General features: G+C 40.5%; 1 protein-coding gene across 1 annotated transcript in view; it reads left to right on the top strand.

Annotated features, from left to right (window-relative positions):
* LOC100690456 (hippocalcin-like protein 1) overlaps positions 1–20,079 on the top strand; it is a 47,087-nt gene extending 27,008 nt beyond the window's left edge. Inside the window, exons 2-5 of the mRNA XM_003443762.5 lie at positions 5,511–5,679; positions 9,240–9,521; positions 14,274–14,379; positions 17,520–20,079. Coding sequence (XP_003443810.1) covers positions 5,584–5,679; positions 9,240–9,521; positions 14,274–14,379; positions 17,520–17,617 — 582 coding nt within the window. The 5' untranslated portion in view covers positions 5,511–5,583 and the 3' untranslated portion in view covers positions 17,618–20,079. The remainder of the gene's footprint in view (positions 1–5,510; positions 5,680–9,239; positions 9,522–14,273; positions 14,380–17,519) is intronic.
* The last annotated feature ends 783 nt before the right edge of the window (positions 20,080–20,862 follow it).

Below are 20,862 nucleotides of genomic sequence, written 5' to 3'. Positions count from 1 at the left end.
CGAGAAAGAGACCAACTCTCTGAAATGTTAAATTGAACTTTGGACTTATCTCTAGCTCTCTAGCTTGCCTTTTTTTTTTCATTCTTCCTGCCTCTTTTCCCATTTCCACCTCTCCATCTCAAACTTTTCTACCTCACTACTCTCTCTTTCAATTTATTGCTGCTAAAGTTGGGCAGATGTTCTGTAAAAGCCTTTTATTAAAAACCTGATATTGGCCAGCCAATGTCGTCCTCTTCTTTTATAATGGCAGTGCGTCCCTGACCACAGTTAGTCAATATAGTTTTAATACTTTTTATTTCACATGGGCGCCCAGAGAAATAATTTCAGCCTGGTGTGGGAGGATTTTACTGAACGGTCTGTAAAACCTGCAATGAAACCTGCTTCAATCCTCCTTAAGGAGCAGCTTACACAACTAGAAGAACTAAATTACTTGTAGAATCAACTGATGTGCTCTAAGGTACTTCTGATGGGTTTTCTGGGTAATATAATTGTATCTATCTATCTATATAAAATGTATCTAGCACATAATAGCAGGGTGTAAGATGCTAGCAGGTAGGGCATTCATGGAACGCTATAACCAAGTGGCCGGCATATTATGACAGCAACATCAGGAAGAAGGAACAAGAGAAGCTGGAGAAGTACCAAGGGCTCAGAGAAGAGCTCAAGAAGATGTGGAGGGTGAAGGTAACAATGGTCCCAGTGGTAATCGGAGCACTCGGTGCAGTGACTCCCAAGCTAGCCGAGTGGCTCCAGCAGATCCCAGGAAGAACATCCGGTATCTCTGTCCAGAAGAACGCAGTCCTGGGAACAGCTAAGATACTGTGCAAGACCCTCAAGCTCCCAGGGCTCTGGTGGCAGACCCGAGCTTGAAGGATGGACCATCTGCAGGGCCAAGAGGAGAAATTTTTTCTACATGTGTTACATAAATGGCTGAAATCGTGAATGCTATGAAAAAAAAACTCTTATCATATTAGTTTTCCAATTACATGAAAGCAAACAACAACAATAAATAGAGCTTTAGCATCAGCAGCTAACTAAATATTAATTTAACAAGCATAAGTAACACTGAAAAACCCAGTTATGTGATTCATTAATACTGCAATTTATGTCGCTAACATTAGCAAGGCAGCTAACGTGTTGACATAACTTTGTTCGATGGGATTTGAATGGTTTGGTTAGTCTGTATCCCCCACCTCCAGCTCTTGAGCCAAGCTAGCTAGCTAGCTTTGAACTGTACGTTTTGCTGATACCTCGATCAGACTCACTCTAAAACAAACTAAGTACCAAGCTTTTAAAGAAAAGGGCCATTAGTTGATGTGAAGTTATCAGGGTGTGTATATGAAAACTTAGTAAAGTCATTAGACTGTTACCTAAACAGGAGGGGCTACTATGAACCATACATCAGCTACAAAGGGACGTATAATGAGTGAATCGCTTTGTGTTTACTCAAAAATACCACATTTCTTTTTAATTAGTGAGAGTGTCAGACTGCAGTGCTCTGAAATGGTGTTTTTGGATTTTCAGGAAGGTACTTGGGGAAAAAACAGTTAGGTAGCACCTCTAAATCCACAGATCTGACTTTCTGTCACCTCTTTTCCCTTTCTCTCTGTGATCCTGCTTTGTTCTGAAGCCATTTGTCTGTGTAGCTTTGTCTCTCTTCTTCGCCTGCCTTTCTCTCTTTTCTCCATGCGAAGATCATCAGGGTAGAAGTCAGTGACCCGCTTAGCAGCTCTGAAACAGATGTTCACAGGGTTTGTGTATGTGTGCGTATGGACTTATGACGGGGCCTGACAACAGCAACTAACAAGCAGTGGGCACTTAAACTGGGGAGATGGATTAATGTTTTTTTCATGTTTCAGGATGGAAGGATAAGCAATAAAGGGACAGTAGGGATTGGGAGTTAGATTGGGATTAAAATAACTGTGGCTGTGGCTTCTTTGACCGACTGACATGCACACAGAGTTGTTGTGGATCACAGCTTGGTTAAAGAACACAATTCTAGGGGGAAAGAAGAGAGTTGTGAGTTCACAGAAAGGGTCAGTGTGCTGGAATAGGTTTTGTTGTGCAGTTGTAGCGTAGAGTACTGGCAGTCAGCCTATCACTTTGCATTATTGAGTCTTTAGGACAGGATCTGACTGACTCGTAGCGGTAGCCATTTTTGTTTCAGTTTTAGGGAAGGTCTCGATGAAATAATAATACAATATGATTGTAAAGATCACCGTTGTGTTTAATACACAGTGATTAACAATCGTATTCGTTTTGTTGTGAAGACTCAGATCTAAAAGCCGAGCGGATTGCAAAAAAGCGCCATGACATTCCAGATTTTTTCATATGTGAACTTGTAACATATAATATGAGGCCCCAACTTTTCTTTAACACACAAAATATTTTCTGTGTCCGGTGTGTAAAGGCCTTGAGCGTGACTACGAAGAACACATGCCTAAAGTAAAGACCTCATAGGGTAACTGTTTGTTTTTTTGTTTTTTTTAAGTCAGTTACTTCAAAAGCTGGGTGAGCTTGCTCTTAGGATGCAGCTGTGGTTCCCATTCTGAGCTTTTCCACCAACAATAAATACACTGGACCTCACTGAGAAGAGGAAAATCCCATGATCTGTTCACAGAACAGTCCTCAAAAGGTCCTCAAAAATTCTGATGTGAACATTTTAGCAGGTCTTCACAAACTCACTCACTTTCTGTTCGTGTTGTTTGGATATCAGCCCAAATCATCTGCAGTGTTCCACAGAGACATCATGTGGAAGCGACCCTCGTGGCTAATTGAAGCAGAGGTTGACTGTTTCTGTTTGTCATCAGGAAACCTTTGTTGCTGTTATTTAATCACCTTTGTCTCAACAATTAAATTTCACATTTGGGCAGCGTGGGAAGGAATTATTAATCGTTACAGGAACTAGAAAGTGTGTGCATCAGTGAGTGCGTGACAGGTGTGTGTTTTCCAAATGCTCATCCAAGGCACAACGGTGCACTCAGTCTGTTCAGCTAAAACGTAAATTACTGGTTTACAGCGACTACCTACTCATTTCACATATAGCCTTCAGCGCTGCAGGCACCACCACTCAGTTACTTCTTGAGGAGAAATGGATTTATGTCTGTCTTTGTGGTTGGATTGCACATGATGTTTAAGACAAACCGAACTCTGCTGAGAGTAAAAACTCAGAGGTTTGTGTGTTGAAAATGTGATCACTCAAACTATTTAAAAACATTGTGGACTTGAAATTTTCCTGGCCAAACTTTGAATTTGTGAACAAAAAGGAACAAGCTCTTCTAGGAAAAAACAAAAAGAAAGCATTGGTCCTCAGGTGTTTCTAAAATAAACTCCAAAACCTGACGCCCTAGTTCGTTCAGAATCAAAGCAGCTCCGTCTGAAAATGGTTTGAACTTGACGGGAAACATTGGCGCTGCGCCTCATTGTCATCTGCCTGGGTTCACCTCTAAATGGGAGGTGTACTGTCGTCCAGGGATGGCAAACGACATTTTCTTATATCTTTTAGGGAAATAATACAAAGCATACTGTGTGAAAGTAAACTGCATTTTTGTGGCAGCTGGCAAATGGTCGATAATCACAATGCATTCTGGGTAGTTGCCACTATGTTGGTGTTCGCGCAAAACCTAAGTAAAGATAGACATCAACAGGTATTTACTCAATATGTTTTGTCTTTTTCCAATTCAATAAAATATAAATTTTTTATTATTATTATTAACTAATATTTTTGTAACCACATACTGTAGATGTGTAACTGAAGTGCAACGACAGCACCCAGGCAGGACTGCCACATAGCAAAATCCCTACAAAGTCTTCAAACTGCTACCGGAGCCGTACATTGTCGGCTTCATGACCAGAGCAAAACTCTTCCTCCACTCTGTAGAACACGGCTGTGTCACAGCAGTTCACCATTCTGATGACCCAAAAGCAGCTTCAGTCTCTGTATATGCTTTTCTCAACTTGGATTTGCATGAACAATGGTCCCATAATGAGATAACTCTTTATGCACCCATAATGCACTTTGTTGGTGACAACACGATCCCAACCTCCATCACATCCCAGTCCTCCCTCTGCAACTTTCCCCAGACCCCAAACAGGAAGGACTCATAAGTGATGGTTGCAGTTCCAGCGTCAGCAGGCTGGGGACTGACTACAAGAATTACTGTCAGTGCTCAAGCGTTTACAGTAAAGCCTTCAGAATGAGGGACTTAATATGAGTCTAATTTTATTAGCCGAGTAAAGAGATGGTTGAGTGCGTGGGTTTCGCTCCTGCGATGGTGCAGCTCTCGCCAGTCAGTGATAAACACCTGCAGCGCCCACGCCGTCCACCTCAAATGCCCCACCAGCTCGCTTTGACTTTGTAGAGGTCGAGTAAACACAAACAGGCCCGCGCTTGTTCTCGCTTCTTTGGGCACGTACACGAAAAGCCGACGGTGTAATTACCGAGCTCGACTGAGGAGAAAGTGGAGGTCAGGAAGCGTCTCGTTGGAGGTGTTCAAGCCCGACTGATACTGTAATTTTAATTTGCATTGCCACACACACAGAAGCAAACACTTTGATGGCTGAGCACAAGCTAATTAGTGGTCCAAGTAAGGACACAAAGTTAACAAGCACAAGTTTGTTGGACTTTTCTTTTACTGAAAGATGTTACAGTGCAGAACTATATGAACGTATGTATAGAAAGCTCTACCACAAGAAATACCACAAAGACATTATTTTAAATGAGGCAATCACTGCATTTCAACCCTAATTGGTGGCAATTTAAGGTATATTTAGTTTTTTTTCCTACTGTTAAAATCTCCTACTCTATGTATTTAATCTTTAACCACTATTGCAATCTACAAATTGCCTCCAAAGTACCTTCATTACATTATTAATAGGTATTGATTTTAAATAAGTTATGTTTTCCTTTTCATAGTAATGGTTTTATTGTTTAGTTGAATTATTCAAATCGCATTTTGTGCAGCAGGTTGATCTGACATGAAGATTAGGAGATCTGAAGGCACACACCACACGGCTGATTTGACACACAGACACGCAGCTGGCTAAATAATCCCATAAAAATGTGATCAGTGGGCTAGCGTTGACGTCACCGGGGCGCGCTCAGGATTATTTAACGTTTTGCGACTGTGATGCGGCAGTTTAAAGACTTGCGTAACATCTCGTGTCAAAGGGACTGGGTAACAGTACCGTCACAAGGCTTGCTTTGATTCCATTAAAAGACTTTGTGTGAGTTGCAAAGCTGTGCTGTCTGTTTGGAAGCGTCTATGTTACTGTTTCATGGTTTTCCCGATCATTTTATTTGTTCAAGTAGAAAGCAGCTGCTGGTTTTAATTGTAGCTCTGCGAACCCTCCCTTCTAATCCCTCATATGTTTTGTTTTTGTTTTTTTCATCTGTTGCCGAGCAGCTTTGGTGACGTTGCACTGTTTGCACTTCTCAATTGTCACTCGAGTTCACCCTCCTCTCTTCTTAATTGTTGCTGACCTACTGTTTCCTTATCTCTGATTGACAGGTGTGAAAAGCAGCCTGGCTAGTGCTATAGTCGCTGTTGTTGTCAAGGAAACCCAAAGTCCCATCCCGTTGCCATGGGGAAACAGAACAGCAAACTGCGGCCAGAGGTGTTGCAGGATCTCCGTGAGAATACCGAGTTCTCCGACCACGAGTTGCAGGAGTGGTACAAGGTGCACATTTCACACCCCGAACACGTACGATACAGTGCTGTGCAAAAGTCTCGAGTCCACCTTCAACTCTTTATGCTCTCCTTCCAAGGAGCAAGACTTTATTGTAAATTTTTAAAGTGGTCTTGAGCAATAGTTCTCCAGGCTTTCTGAAGGTGTTCAAAGTTTTTCTTTAGACATTGACTGCAAGTCCTTACACTCGATCATTTTCACAGGAATGCTTTCTCTTGTTTGTTGAGCCACATAACCCTGACGTATGATTCATTCTAGGATAAAATGGCACCTAATGCCACCTAAAGGCACCTAACCAGTGTTGTGTCTACACATGACAGACCACAGATCAGTAGATGAACAGTATCTGAAAGTCACATCCTTAAGAAACAGGATAAAATCCAGCACAGACCTGACACAGGACCTGAGATGCCTGAGAGTTTACAGCTGGCTCTTCAGCTGTATTTGGTGTATCAACATGTAAAGAGGAGGTCAGGAGAGAGGTACAACAGTCTGTTGCTGCAACCATCTGTAGAACATGATGGAGGCTTTGTCATGGTTTGGGGCTGACAGTTGTGTTAGGGATCTTTTGGTTGATGATGGAAAAGATGGAAATGTACTCTCTGATTTTGATCCACCATTCGGTAGCATCTAGAAGGTGTCTGATTGGCCACAGCTTCATTTTAGAGCATTACAATGATCATAATCAAAGTGCCAATACAGTAAAATCATTCCTGGTAGAAGAACTAACACAATAGAACACTTTCAGTCATGGATTGGCTCCCTGAGAGCCAAAAATTCAATGTTATGAAGCAATGTGGGATCATCCTGACAGAGAATAGAACAAAAGCTTTGACTGTCCTTCAAAAAGTCTGGAGAACTACTCCCAAAGATACTTAAAAAAAATGCTAAGGAAGCTGACCTAAGAGAGTTCAAGCTGTGTGAGAGAGTAAGGCCAGTCATACCAAATATTGACTTTCAAGCTCATTAAAACTATACAAACTTTAAATTTAAAGCTTTAAATACTGTATTTCTAATTGTGTTCCCACATGCTGCAATAAATTGCTGCATGAGAAGGAATGCAGAAAATTAAAATAAATGTTGAATGGCTCAAAACCTTTGCACAGTACTGTACTATAACTGTAGTCTTACACTACTGTACTTCCAAGAGAAATACTGTATCTTTTTGTTTTGCAGATTTGTATTGAATTGTATATAATGACAAATCTGGTATTTATATGGCATCTACATATAATGGACCAGTAATACTAATATAACTATAAGAGGTATCATTTGGCATAGATGTTTATAAAGCCATACGATGAAGCCAACAGCAATGAACCAAAAACTGCAGTTTCTCAAACGGCCATTTGAGGCTTGAGGCTCAACTTTAGTACAGAAATAAACTGCCCAAGTTCTCTGACCAGGGCAACTGTGCAGGAGGTGGTTTTTTCAACTCTTCCATTTAACATTATACAGGGATAAATGTTAACTATTAATGAGGGTGGGGCAACTTTGAGCTACAGAATAGTGCTCAGCTCAGGCAATTCGAATCACTGAACCAGATCTCTTATTTGCGGTGTTGGTGCCTTTTGGAGCATATTCACTGAAGTTATCCAGCAAATAATATGGATTGCAGTTTGGTTATTATACAGACAGATTGTCCAACAAATCCATGATCCTGTGTTGTTTGAATTACAATCTTTTATTCTGTCATGGGATATCTTGATGCATGCTCAATCATCCAAGTAAGTAAATGTAGCGTTTTCAGTGGGAGAAACGTTTCGTCACTTATCTGCAGGTTTCCTCAGCCTTCAGTGGGCTGGTTTCAGTTATTGTGCAAATGTACTTGAGGAAACCTGCAGTCAGCTGAGACTGAAGAAGTCACTTGGATGAGTGACAAAACGTTTCTCCCATTGAAAACGCTATGTGCAGATGAACAGAATCAGCCTTTTTTGGTATAGTGGGCTATGTTACTTGGCTTAAACACAGATACCAGGTATCTGTACGATCTACTACCGTCTACTCATACAATGCCAACCAAGCTTGCTAGTGTTAGCTGATAACACAACCGTTTTTCTCAGATTCTTTGGCTATTTGGGAGCAACACAACTAGCTAGCAACTAGCTGAACCCATTAGCAAACTAATAAAAGCAATAACCCAGAGCATAAAAATGAATAATCTGGTCGATTTAAGTAGATTCGTCACCTCGCATATGACACAGCACAATCGGATCCATTGATGTCATAAAAATATTCAGTGTTGCACCTTTAACTAAAACGTCTGAACAGCGTGGCTTGAGTTATCATCTTCTGATATCAAAGTTGCATGTTTTAAAATAAAACTCTTTATTTATTTTTTCTCCAAAATCAGAATCATCCTGATCTTCAAACATTTCAATAGCTCTTTGAATCCCTTCATTGTTGGTAAAAATAAGTTCTAAACTAGGCAAATATGTCACACAGCAGAGTTATGATTTATATCATGATTGTTAGGACATCCGTGCGTCTTCTGTACAGACATGTTTCTATCTGTGATCTGTAACACGGACAGCAGTCTTCAATGCTTATCTCTGTCCACCACAGAGCACTTTCTAAACCCAGTCCTTTATTCAGTGGGGAGCTTAGCCTTATGAAATGCCACAGTGACCTGACCTCACGAGTTATCTCATCTTATGCACATGGATATATGTGTAGTGGCTGCAGAGCTTTACGCATGGATTAAACCTATGGAACAGCAGTGAGTGCTGTCCTGAATAAGAGTTGTACAGGTTAAAGCCCCTCCCTCACTGACCTGTCACAGTGGTCGCACCCCTCAGCAGATTAACTGCTTCTGAATGTGGGAGATGCTGGATGCTTCACTAAACACTGTGAAATTTCGAACACTGTCAATTAAAAAAATATTTATTAGGAGCTCAACCCTGCTGATTTTTCCCCTACACTTGTGAGTAAAAATCCCAGCCATCAAAAATGGTTTTGTTACCACATTGCCTCCATCTTAAAGGTCTTTGTAAAAGAGCTTTATTTCTTTTGAACAAAGACCAGGGATTGAAGTGACTTTTACCTCCCTTTTTTTCCTCAGGCACAATGCCGCTTTATCAAATGTGAGGGCTTGAATAGAAGATAGCGTTGGCTTTTCTTATCCAAGACTAAGCTCCTTTTCAAAATCATTCTTATCAGAATAAGAAGTTACATGATTGAAAATGTTACTACTCAAAGTTTTGATTGAGAAATTTGATCTCTGACTGTTCTGATGTTTTGAAAAAGTTATGTTAGTTTCCTTACTTCTGGATAGTAACAAGGCCTTGCATATTTCAGCAACACAATGCTGAACTGCATACTGCATTTATTACAACAGCAAGGCTTTATAATAGAAGAATCTGGATACTAGATTAGCCTGCCTACAGTCCAAAATAGACACTGATCACCTAAAATTCAATGCACTTTATTCAGCGTCCCAACTTTATTGGAACTGGAGTTGTTTTATGTTGTTCTATCGACATAAAGAAAATGTTAAAGGACTTATTTTCAACCTTGTCTCACCTAATATCTGCTTTTTTCTTTAACCTCAGGGTTTCTTGAAGGACTGCCCCAGTGGGACCTTGAATGTGGAGGAATTCAAGAAGATCTACGCCAATTTCTTCCCCTACGGCGATGCCTCCAAGTTTGCCGAGCATGTCTTCCGAACTTTTGACACCAACGCCGACGGGACAATAGACTTCCGGGAGTTCATCATTGCCTTGAGTGTGACGTCACGAGGAAAACTGGAGCAGAAGCTGAAATGGGCCTTCAGTATGTACGACCTGGATGGAAATGGGTACATCAGCCGCGAGGAAATGCTGGAAATTGTAGAGGTAAGCAAGGGAAGCTGGCCTGGAGGGGTTGTCACATGTAGACCATGCCATTTGTCTCAAAACCTTCCGTTATAGCTCAATATGACACTTTTATTAGGGCCACAAGGTTACTGCCATTTAAAAGCAATCTGTTGTTGCAGTGCTATCTTCTGCATTTAGCTAGGTCACACATCCAGAGGGCTTGTAGCCTACTCTACATTTACCTCTTGACTCTATATGCTTACCTAATTGCATAGTGAATTGATGTTGGTAGCATATCCCCCACCACATAACCAACAACAAGCTAATTAACTCCCTTTAAATCGAAACTCAGGCTAGATAAAAAGTTAGCCATGGCAGTTTTGAAGTTGTAACACTGGAGTCATTAGTAGCATCCTAGTTTGCGAACATGAGTTAGAGTGCCTTAGCAGCTCACATACATTTAGTATCATTACTAAATAAAAAACTTTGTCATCTTCCTAGCAGGCCTTAATATTAGTGCTGTCAGCCTTAATCTTGTTAAAATGACGTTAACGCCATAACCGCATTAACGCTGCAAATCTCCGTTAGTGAGTTACCGCGGATCACCCCGTGCGTGGGACTCCACGGCGTCAACGCGTTAACGAGCTAACCGAGCTAACCGCGCTAACGCGGAAGTGACACAGCTATAGGGTCTGACATACAGACAGAAGCACTGACTGCTTTTGAAAAAGTAGCTATTTTATAACTCGTTACACTTACTCAGTCAACAAATTTCGAATACATTAAATCACGAATGAAATCACTAATGTACACTCTATAGTATGCTTGCCATATGTGTAGAAAATCCCTTAATATCTGTAGCAGTTGTAGCTCAGGATATAGAGCGGGTCGTCCACCAGGTAGGTGATACTTAACACCCAAATTGCCTGTGATGCACCTGTGACAGTGTGGGCATGCTATGTGAATGTGGCTTGTAGTAAAAAGCACTCAGTAAGAGTAGAAAAGCACTTTGATTTATGGTCCATTTCATCTTCTAAATCCCCAAACCTGACCTTCCTTTTAATAAACACACATCATGCGACTGAAACAGGAATGTTCTTGAATAATAAATTTGATCTCACCTGGAGACTCAGTATGTCTTCTTGCTTTTTCCTGCTTGTTCTTTCCATTGGTCCTTCAAATTTTCATATAGCACATGGTGCAAACTACATGACAGTTTATGTTGATCAGCCAATCACAGTGATTTATACAATACTAAGAAAAGACAGAGCACCTTTAATAAATACTCCCATTAGTTATGTTAAGTAAGTTAATGCATTCATTTAAGTATGTGGATGAATGCTTGAGTGTAGATATATATGAAAAGGCTCTAATAGGCACCCTGAGTGCAGCATTGGCACAGGCAACAGTTTGCAGGAAGGCTGTTAAGTAGTGCTGCATCTAATCCTTTCACTGTTGAAGAGAACAAGCAGAAGGACTCATATGTCAAGATATTGGACTGAGGATCTCGCTGTGTATTCTGTGTGTGTGTATGCACTTCTGGGTTCTCATGGATTAGCAAGTTAAATTTAACTTGAGTTTATCCCTGAGTGTGCAGAATGCTAGGATTATCTACAGGCTCACTGAGGTTACACACCGTTAGGGAAAGGAGGGGACCATTATGTGCTGAGAGTGAGCAGGAGAGTGGGAGGGTCATGACTGAGGTCAGATTTGTTTTACACCACATTATCAGATTAATAAAAACTCTACACTTTTGCTGATCAATGGACGTGTCCACCATAATAACCACAATTTCAATTTCTTGCATATTGTGAGTTGTATGTGGGGCTGGACACGCAGGAAGGAGAAAAGGACTCGTGTAGATTGGTTAGACGGAGAGGTCGAGGTGGAACCGATGTGCAGCAGGTCAGGGTGGTTAAAGTTAGATATGTGCTAACAAGCAAAAGAGTTTGCTGAGAACATGGAAGGAGTAGTTTGAAGAGCTGATGAATGACAGAATGGGGAAAGATGGTGAAGTGGGAAGTGCAGAGGATTAGTAAGGAGGAAATGAGGGACAGAGGGCGGTGGACTTATTAACCAAATTGTTCAACACAATCCTCAAGAGTGAGAGGATAACTGAGGAATGGAGAAGTCTGCTGCTACTGATTTTCAAGAGGAGGTGTGATGTGCAGAGCTGTAGTAGTGATGAGCCATACCAAGAAAATATGGGAAAGAGCTGCTGATGCTAGGTTGAGAAGAGAGGTGACGATCGGTGAGCAGCAGTGTGGCTTCATACTGACAAAGAGCTCTACAGATCTGATGTTTGCTTTGAGAGTGTCGATGGAGAAGTGTGGAGAAGGATCTCCACTGTGTCTTTGTGCATGTAGAGAAAGCAGATTATAGGGTGCCAAAGAGTGTCAGGAGTGGGAGAGATGTGGGTGTGCAGTGCATGTATGAGGACAGCAAGACAGTGGTGAGGTGTGCGGTAGGAGTGACAGGGAGTTAACCCTAACACTAACCAAAGTGGGGGTGGGATTACATCAGGAATGAGCCTCATCCTCTTCCTCTCCAGAGGGTTGGTGTGACAGAGGAGGATGTTCGGGATAGGCTGAGATATTCAGATGATCTGCTGTGGGGAATCTTAAAGGCAGCACCCAAGAAAAACTCTTCACTTACAACCACTACTAGTTTTTAACAAGCTGTGGCCTTCAGTGAAGCCTTTACAGACTATGGCCTTGCTATGGTGGACTCGCTTTTTCTACTCTGGCACACTTGAAATTTGGCTGACTTATTAACAAGTATCACAACTGCTCTTCCAATGTATCATTTTCTGTAACGTTAATATTTTAGAATCCATGTCTGTACTCATAACCTTCATTTGAGTAAACCCCTGCAGTTCATGTCTAAATGTGCTTTTTATCAATTCTATTTTTTTAAAGTGTAAAACTTTAAAAGATTAACCAAAACTATTACAAGAATGTGAAGAAACAACTGCTTAATATTCACATCCATGAAATGTGCTAAAGATATATAATCCAAAGTTGTAATACCATTTTGTACCACAAGATGGTGCAAAGAGTCACTATAACATTTAATTTAACCAGCCAAGTCGATTAAAAACTGAGCGGGGGAGGGACTAAGAGGAATAGCAAAAGTTACACACAGTCAGTTGTAAAATGCTGCCCCCTGGTGTTGAAAGTTTTAGTTTTCCTAAACAAATGCAGAGACAACGTCCACATTCAAAACTTGTGTATTACAAAACCCTGTTTTCTCACTAATTTTCTTATGTTCATTTTATTTTTTCCACTTTCTAGCTACCTTAGTAAGTCAGCTCAGGACAATATTAATCAAATATTGAGCTAACACTGGTTTGAATGCTGTTTGTCTGTCTCATGATGGATGGATGCTACAATATGCCTTTAAAATTGTATAAAGCAAGAGTACAGCTGGGCTCCATTTCAACTTGAGCTGATATCTCTGCAGCAAAGTCCACAGACATCTTGGACACAACGTCATCGCTGTTGTGTCTTCAGATTCTGTTGATAGCTACAGATCAGTTTGGTTTTTGTTTAAAACTATATTTTATTTCAGAGGTCTAACTGAGAAAATGTGGCCAGCACTGGATAGATATTGACGTTTCGAAACATCTCGACATTTGGGGGGGTTTTTCACCCAATGAGCGCTTCAGTGTTTTCGTGATGGCAGGCGCCAAAAGGAATCTCAGCCACCGTCACTCAGGACACTGCTGGATTACGTTCTTGATGGTCAGTGGTGTGTTTGGGCTAAGTCGAGCCACAAAGCACCCATTTTAATAGACACAAATACTGTGTGGTCCCGAGTCATTAGTGAGCCTTCCTGGGAGGCACATCTGAGGATACCTCTCATTACAGGGAGCCACCTGGCACACCTGTTGGCATTAGGTTGACATTCATTGTTGGTGAAAAGATAAAAGGAGCCAACCATGAAACTGAAGGGTTGTTGCACACTAATGATGGCATAGCTGAATCATCTGTGCTCAGACTTAAAGCAGTAAAATACCTGATTATTTCTGTGTGCCTGACGCCTTTGTCACTATTTTCCTCCTTGGAGTTTTTTCCTACAGTTTTTTGAAGGAAGATGTGGGCATGTGCTGTATAGTCAGAGGAGATAACATTTTAGAGCCAGTGTATCTTTCTAAAAAGCACAGAGGGCTCATTTCCTGCGAGCTCCCTGCCTCCGTGACGATGCTCCTGCGACACCGATCTACAGTCACTTTTACACCCTATACTCCCAGCGGAGGAGATTTAATGGGCACGTAAGCTGATTTTAGATCCGCGCCTGAGGCCAACTGATACTCGGAGCTTCTCTTGCAGAGGTTAATTTAATGCTATCAGGGGACGCGGCGTGCTCATATCGGTCAACAGATAAAGATGTATGAGATCAATAGCGTAAGCTCTGCTCGTAAGCCCTCCCTCCCTTTACCCCGCTGCCACATGTGATCCATGTCACCGTGGCGCGATGGAGCGATTCTATAGGCACACAAACACTGCGTGGGTATTTGTGGAAAAGCTGCCCAGGGAGCAGCTCTTAGCATCAGGAGCAACAAATGTCAGTGAATCATGTGGACTTTCAGAAAGGCTGTTTATCAGCATCTTGAAAGCTGCAGTGACTTTATTTTTTTTAGTTCAGTTATGTTTTACTTCTTTCCTGCTGAGTCTCCTTAATGGGTCCCTGCTGGCTTGAATTCACTTATCTTTCTTGTTCTCCTGCCACCACCCACCCAACCACCCACCCTGTAACTCTCTCTCCTTCTTTTTCTCTCTCATCTCTCAGGCCATCTACAAGATGGTGTCATCTGTGATGAAGATGCCAGAGGATGAATCCACGCCGGAGAAGAGGACGGATAAGATCTTCAGACAAATGGACCTCAATAATGATGGTGAGAGGAGGAAATGGCAAAAAGGAGGGTGCTGGGGAGAGACAGAAAAAGAAATGAGGGTAGCGCTGGGTGAATGTGACAAGATCATCTTTGAAATGTGCTAATTTTGTTGGGGACAAAAGACTTTGTACAGAATTCAAACAGCATATATGTGTCAAACATTTACAAACATAAAATGCGGCTTTCATTCACACGTGAAAAACAAACCATTTTATGTGTGCGCATGTGTTTAATGAACGCAATTAGTCTTTATGTGTCTTTATGTGTCATGTTAGAATAGCAATAAACAAAGTGCAGATGAGGCCAGAATTATTAGCCATCCTCTGAAAATTGTATTTTACTAAAGTATTTCCCAAGTGCTGTTAAACAGAGCAAAGGATTTTTAGCTCTTTAAAGGTTTGATTTTGTATTCTGACATTATTTTTATTTTTTTTACACAAAAGCAAAATTATGTAGTGTCTGTAATTGGTAAGTCACGTTTTCTAGTTTGTTTGTTTTTAGAAAAAGAAATGTCAGGTATACAGTGGAAGCCCAGATGTCCCAGTTTTACACTGGGATTTGAAAGCAGACATATTTCTCTCCATATCCTTAGCATACTTTAGTGTGGCTTGAAGGTGTGTCTTCTGCAGAACAGCAGTTTTTCTTGGTCTGTAACCTCTGCAGGTTTCTAGTGGTTGTCTTCTTTGAGACTACAATTCCCAAAGTGGTTATGAGATTCACTCGTGTCTTGGCAGATGTTCTGGGCTCTTTAGAAACATCTCTCACAAGTTTTCTTTCCAGAGTCTGAAATCTTTCACTTCTTCCCGCTGCCAGGCTTTCTCTGTTTGCCATGACACTAAAACACTGCAGCTGTCTTAGAATCTCTTCATGATGTTTCTCACTCCAGGTCTTGACACTTGCAAATGCTGTGGTTTGTATATCTATCTTCTGCTTTGTGCACATCAACAATTTTTTCTCTCAAGTCTAAACTGATTACTTTGGTTTTTGGTTTTTCATGTGACAGATCAAACCCTCGCTGAAGTTTTTATACTTTGTGTAAATTGGAAGATAACCATGGTAACTGTAATTTTGTCTGATATTGTGTGCAAAAAGAAATAACTTCACAGACTATCACTGCCTATTGTTGTGCATCCTTTATGGCCATGGCTATTTTCAGAACGCACCAAGTCCCAAAGCAAAAGTTATGTCAAAATGGTTTAACTGGCATGGGGATGTGGCTTTACTATTGGCTGATTGACAGATATATTGGTTGTCATTGGTTGACAGATTACTTACTAAAAGCTAAACTTTTGGGTAGGTTTGTCCTTCCCAAAAGGCATTTCTAAGGCATTAACTGTAACTCTATGTATAACATCAGCACAATGAACTGTGGGTAAATCTGCAGAGTCAACAGAAATTCAGACGTAACAAAAGTGTTTGCCAAAGAGCCCACGTGTACTTAAAAACTTGGGGTTGGAACAGACATAAGCCCTGACTGATTTAGGAGGAACGCAACTCAAACTCTGTAAGTCTGAGAGTGTGGACATTGGGATTGGGCTTCAAACATCTTGTGGAGTCCATGACGCAGAGAAGTGAGGCTTTAAAGGCTGTAATGATGTAACTGCACAGGAAGAGGCCAGCATTAATGAAAATTAGAAAGATGTTGCAGTAACTGTCGAAATAAACACTGGATTGATTCAAATATGATTTAACCATAATTCTGACATAAACCACAAAAGATCGTTACATGATTCTGAATAAAAATCTTCCAGTTGGTTCCAGTGTTGGTTTTTATTTATCTAAAAACAGAAGAAAAATAGAGGCAAGAAATAAAAGACAAAGAAAAGTGGAAGATGAATGGGATGTAAGGATCTGTACTTATACCTTACCTACCCCCATTAAAGCTAACTAGATATTTAATGAAATACGTATACAAATACAAGACAGACTACTCTCACATGCTTGGGGGCAATTAGCTTAGCCTCACATAAGAGCAAGGAGCAAGTGTTAATCAGGTGGTTTCTGCTGGTGTAAAGATACACACCAAACACACATGTATCATTATAGATATATATTCTATTATACATTATAGTAGTAATTAGTAAACATTCAGATAAACTGTTTTCTGGTTGAAATTTTATGCTAACATTAGCTCCTACAGAAATGGAAGCGTCAAAGTTCCTGTACAGAAACACTACAGCATGTATGTAGCAAGCTAGCATAAAACAAGGACATGATCATAGCTATGCCACTAATGGAGAGCTAACTACATATTTGAAGCTACACTAGTGTTTTGGTGCCATCATGTTTCTTTTTGTTGTTATGATTTTGGTTTCCTGCCAGAAGCAAAGAGCGCTAATTTATCAGCTAATGCTAGCAAGCTTGGCTAACAAATAGCACTGATAAACTGTAAGGATACAATGCGCAGACACATTGGCTAATTGTCGTCTGATAATCCAATAAAATGCTCCAAAAGGTGCATTTTAAACAGCCCAAACACACACACTGTATATTCTGTAAACATACATTTTACCCATATGGAAAAGAAATAGTAAAAACTTATAAAAGAGTTGCATAAGATGTGGCCTACTTCATATAGTGAATCATATAAGGCTTATATGATTTACTCATGAAAGTGGACACTTTCTCATTATTTTCATATATAGTTTTAGTAAGTATCCAAAACATACAAGTTTCATTTATATAATTTTTCAAGGGATCTTATATCTGTTTTCACTCTTGTATGCTTTTCATACAAGTTTCACACAAGACTGATACAAACTTTATAAGATTTATATATATCTTTTCCATATGGGTAATTCTGTAAAGTTGGCCATTTCACACGGAAATACCATTTTCCCACTTCTATATTGGAGGAGGGTGTTGAATACATTAGTAGGTTAGTTTGGGATGTGCACTATCAACTAGTCACCAGCTGTAGTATTGTGTAGAACAAGCAAATATTTGTGGACAGGGCTTTAGTGAGGCTGACACACCTCTTTATCAGAACATTAGTTATAGTAACAGTGTAGGTACAGTAGCTGATACTTCTTAATCATACTTCCTTTGCTCACTCTTCTTCAGCATATTACACACATTGATCTGTCATATCTCCACAAAATAATAGCAGCATTTCTTTTGTCTCCCTGTCTCTCTTGCAGGCAAGCTATCCCTGGAGGAGTTTATCAAAGGTGCCAAAAGTGACCCCTCCATCGTTCGGCTACTCCAGTGTGACCCCAGCTCGGCCTCCCAGTTCTAAAACTGCCCCTGCTGCAACCTTCTTTTTTTTATCCACAACTTTGCTCTGTTGCTCTATTGAAACAGTCACTCAAATCAATGCATGATGGTTCTCGTCTCTGATATTATCTTTCTGTTGTTGTTGTTACTGTGTGCAAGGATGATAGAGGAGGATAAGGAAAGTCGTCACTGTCATTTTACGTTTATGTTTGGGAGAATGAAGGGACTAGGTATGACTGGTTAACAGAGACGCCTGCTAATGTTCCAGAATATCTGTCTCTCTCTCTGGAGCGTTGGATTTCCAAGGAGCTTGTGATGGCGTGTGGATGTTTGGTTTAGTTTTTTTTCTTTTTTCCGCAGGGAGAGGAATCAGTTCCTACTCCTACACATATGCACATGTAGATGTACATCATGTATATACTGTACGCCTGTATATCATAAGATAAAGTGCATCTGTCTTCATATAGGGGCGCACACTCTTTGCCATTGAAAGGCAGTATTATGTAGCGTAGCTTCCTGGTGACATCCGAATGGACAGTTTAAGGGGGGTGGGATGGGGGCGGGGCTACTTCTGTACATCAGATTTCTTAGATTTTTTTTTTATTATTTAAAATGCTTTTTATTTTCTTTTTGTACATACCGTTTTCCTCCTTCATGGTTTATTTATTCAGTTTTTATTCTCATTATTGCGCTTTTACTTTGATAATGTCGAGACGATCAAATTCCAGTTTACAGTGACGGAGAGAGAGAGAGACAAAACTAGTCAAGTTTGACCTCTTTGTGGACTCGAGCGGAGGAATTCCTGTAAAATAACGGGATCCCATTTGTTGCATTTGATCAATGACACCAGTAGCACATATCAGCCGAGCCGCCATGTGTTTATATAAAAGTATGGCTGTGCATTTGGGTCTGAATGCGTGCGCGTGCATGTGGACACACACACTGTATGCTTGAGGCTAACTTTTACAGTATTATCTTGTTGTGTTGTTTCTTAATTTGTAAGTATTTTAAAGTTCTTTAACGATGAGCAGTAAACTTAAGATAGCTGTAACCGTTCGCTGTACTACTGCATGATCCTTCGAACCAGGCGACGACAGAATCCACAGACACAGTTTACGCACAGCGGTAACGTTTTGTAGCTCTTCAGCCTCCTCAGCATGGACCCCAGGCAGAAATGATTCGATATTTGTCTTGCTCTGGGACAACACGGCCCTCCTACCCCTGCGCTCTCTTTTCCTCTGACAGACCGAGAACTCACTAAGGGCTTGTTCATCACTCTCTAGCCGAATGATTTTTTAAATTATTATTATCTTTATTTTTTAACCTCCTGGATTAGTCTGCTTGCAGAGCAGTTAGATGAAGGGACGTGTTTCACAAGATTGCAGCGAGTCCGGAAACGTGTTCTAATTTGGATCTGTTTGATCTTATTTATAGTTAGAGCAGAAAGAATGTTGAATATATTTTAAAAAATTAAAAATTATATGCTTGTCTCCTGTATCAGTGACAAATAAGTACTGTGCATTGTTGGGGTTTTAAAAAGACCAGATGCAGTTGTGAAGAAGACCTGAACCTGAAATAAACATAGTCACTGGTTGCAGCACGGCCAGCACCATTCTCCTTTATCACGCCTTAAATGCCCCCATAGTCAGATCACTATTGCCCTCTTGTGTTTTCAAGGTAAAACACACACACTCAAATTCAAGCACTGGGACAAAGCTAACAGAAAATGTGTGTGGATATGGCGCACAAGAAAGTTGGACTCAAGGATATCAGTTTGTCATGTCGGATTTTGTCATCATGGCTGTCGTGATGAGCAAAACACAAAATCACGTTAACGGTATTTCAATATTTATAGGAAATAATGCTGTCTGTCAAATCTGTTGTCTTCTTTAACAAACACAGCAGGGAGGAGGTAGGAATGCAGTCATGAATTCATAAATACTCAAACAACATTGATATTTTATTTTTAAATATTAGGATTATTGTTAATTCAGTTAGCATGGCACCTCTGATTTGTAATATTAGTTCAGCATTTTATTTCAATGGTGTGTTCTGCAGACAGAACGCCAACACGCTGTTGTCTCCTTTCAATTTTATCTTGACATCATTAGCCAGAATTTAGCTAACTTACTGAATTACTGTAGCAGTGGGGGCTGAGAGTCGTCCTGGTGCTGCTGCATCTATGTGACATTTAAACACTCGCACAGGAGCTTCCTAACCAGCCGCACCTCTGCTTTGGGGATCCTTTAGTGTCACTGCCTTCTGCTGGTAGGATAAAGAACAACAGTTGCTACTCTCTGATCTATTACAGTGTAATCCTTTTCTATTCTCACTGCCTCTGATGAACTGGTACCTTGTGTTGGATAAATACAATCCTCCTTTCTTCCTTCCTTCCTACTTTTCTGTTGCATGAAAACCTCGTGTGAGGATGTCATGTTTATTCTGTTGAACCTGAAATCGAAATATATGTGTTTCTAAGCTGCACGTGTGCACTGCGTCCTCATTTGTGGTCATTTTGGATACGTGTGGAAAACGTTAAAACAGGGGTCGGCATACAGCCTGCTTTTGTCTTAACTGGATCAAACCAATGAAACTCTGAAACTGCTTAGAGTTGTAAACCATTGACATTGTTATCATATTAAAACATTTAATTATCTTAATATAGGAATAAGAAGTCCAATTTTAACATTATGTCTCATTTTGTCTACATGATATAGAAATGTAGAATGCAGTTTTAAAGAAAAACATCTGCTAGCATTAATCTTTGGACTTAAATTACAAGGGAAAAAAAATCAGCAGAAAAAAGTAGCTCATTGCCCAGACTGTCCTCTAATTATGGAGCAGAAAGATTTTTGTTAATTCACATAAAATAGCCTTTTTTTGCGGACCCATTGTACAAAAAAAAGAAAAAAGAAAATCCAACATTTACGCCTTTCTCTCCTTTTTTTCAAAGCAGCCCAGTCAACCGAATTGGAGTCTGTGGTGGCCCAATTCTGGTCCCCGAGCCTTATGTTTGAGCAGATCGTGTCTGATCTGACAGCTGAACTTTAATATATTAAAAACATGACATATATATATTCCATATATATTCCAGGCACTTCTTGACGTGCACCTGCAGATGGTTTGTACCAACCTGGCTAAGAATCGTGCATAACCAGTCCTACCTGTCAGGTCACTCACGTGCTGCTGGCCTTACCATATGCTAAAAATGTTTTGGTGCCAAAGTTCAGAAACAAAACACAAAACAATGGTGCGGTTTCTTGAATA

This window comes from Oreochromis niloticus, linkage group LG22 (assembly GCF_001858045.2).
Source record: "Oreochromis niloticus isolate F11D_XX linkage group LG22, O_niloticus_UMD_NMBU, whole genome shotgun sequence".
In the NCBI taxonomy this organism is placed as follows: domain Eukaryota; kingdom Metazoa; phylum Chordata; class Actinopteri; order Cichliformes; family Cichlidae; genus Oreochromis; species Oreochromis niloticus.
The sequence above is the reverse complement of the archived record's forward strand: the minus strand, read 5'-3'. Positions and strand labels throughout refer to the sequence as shown.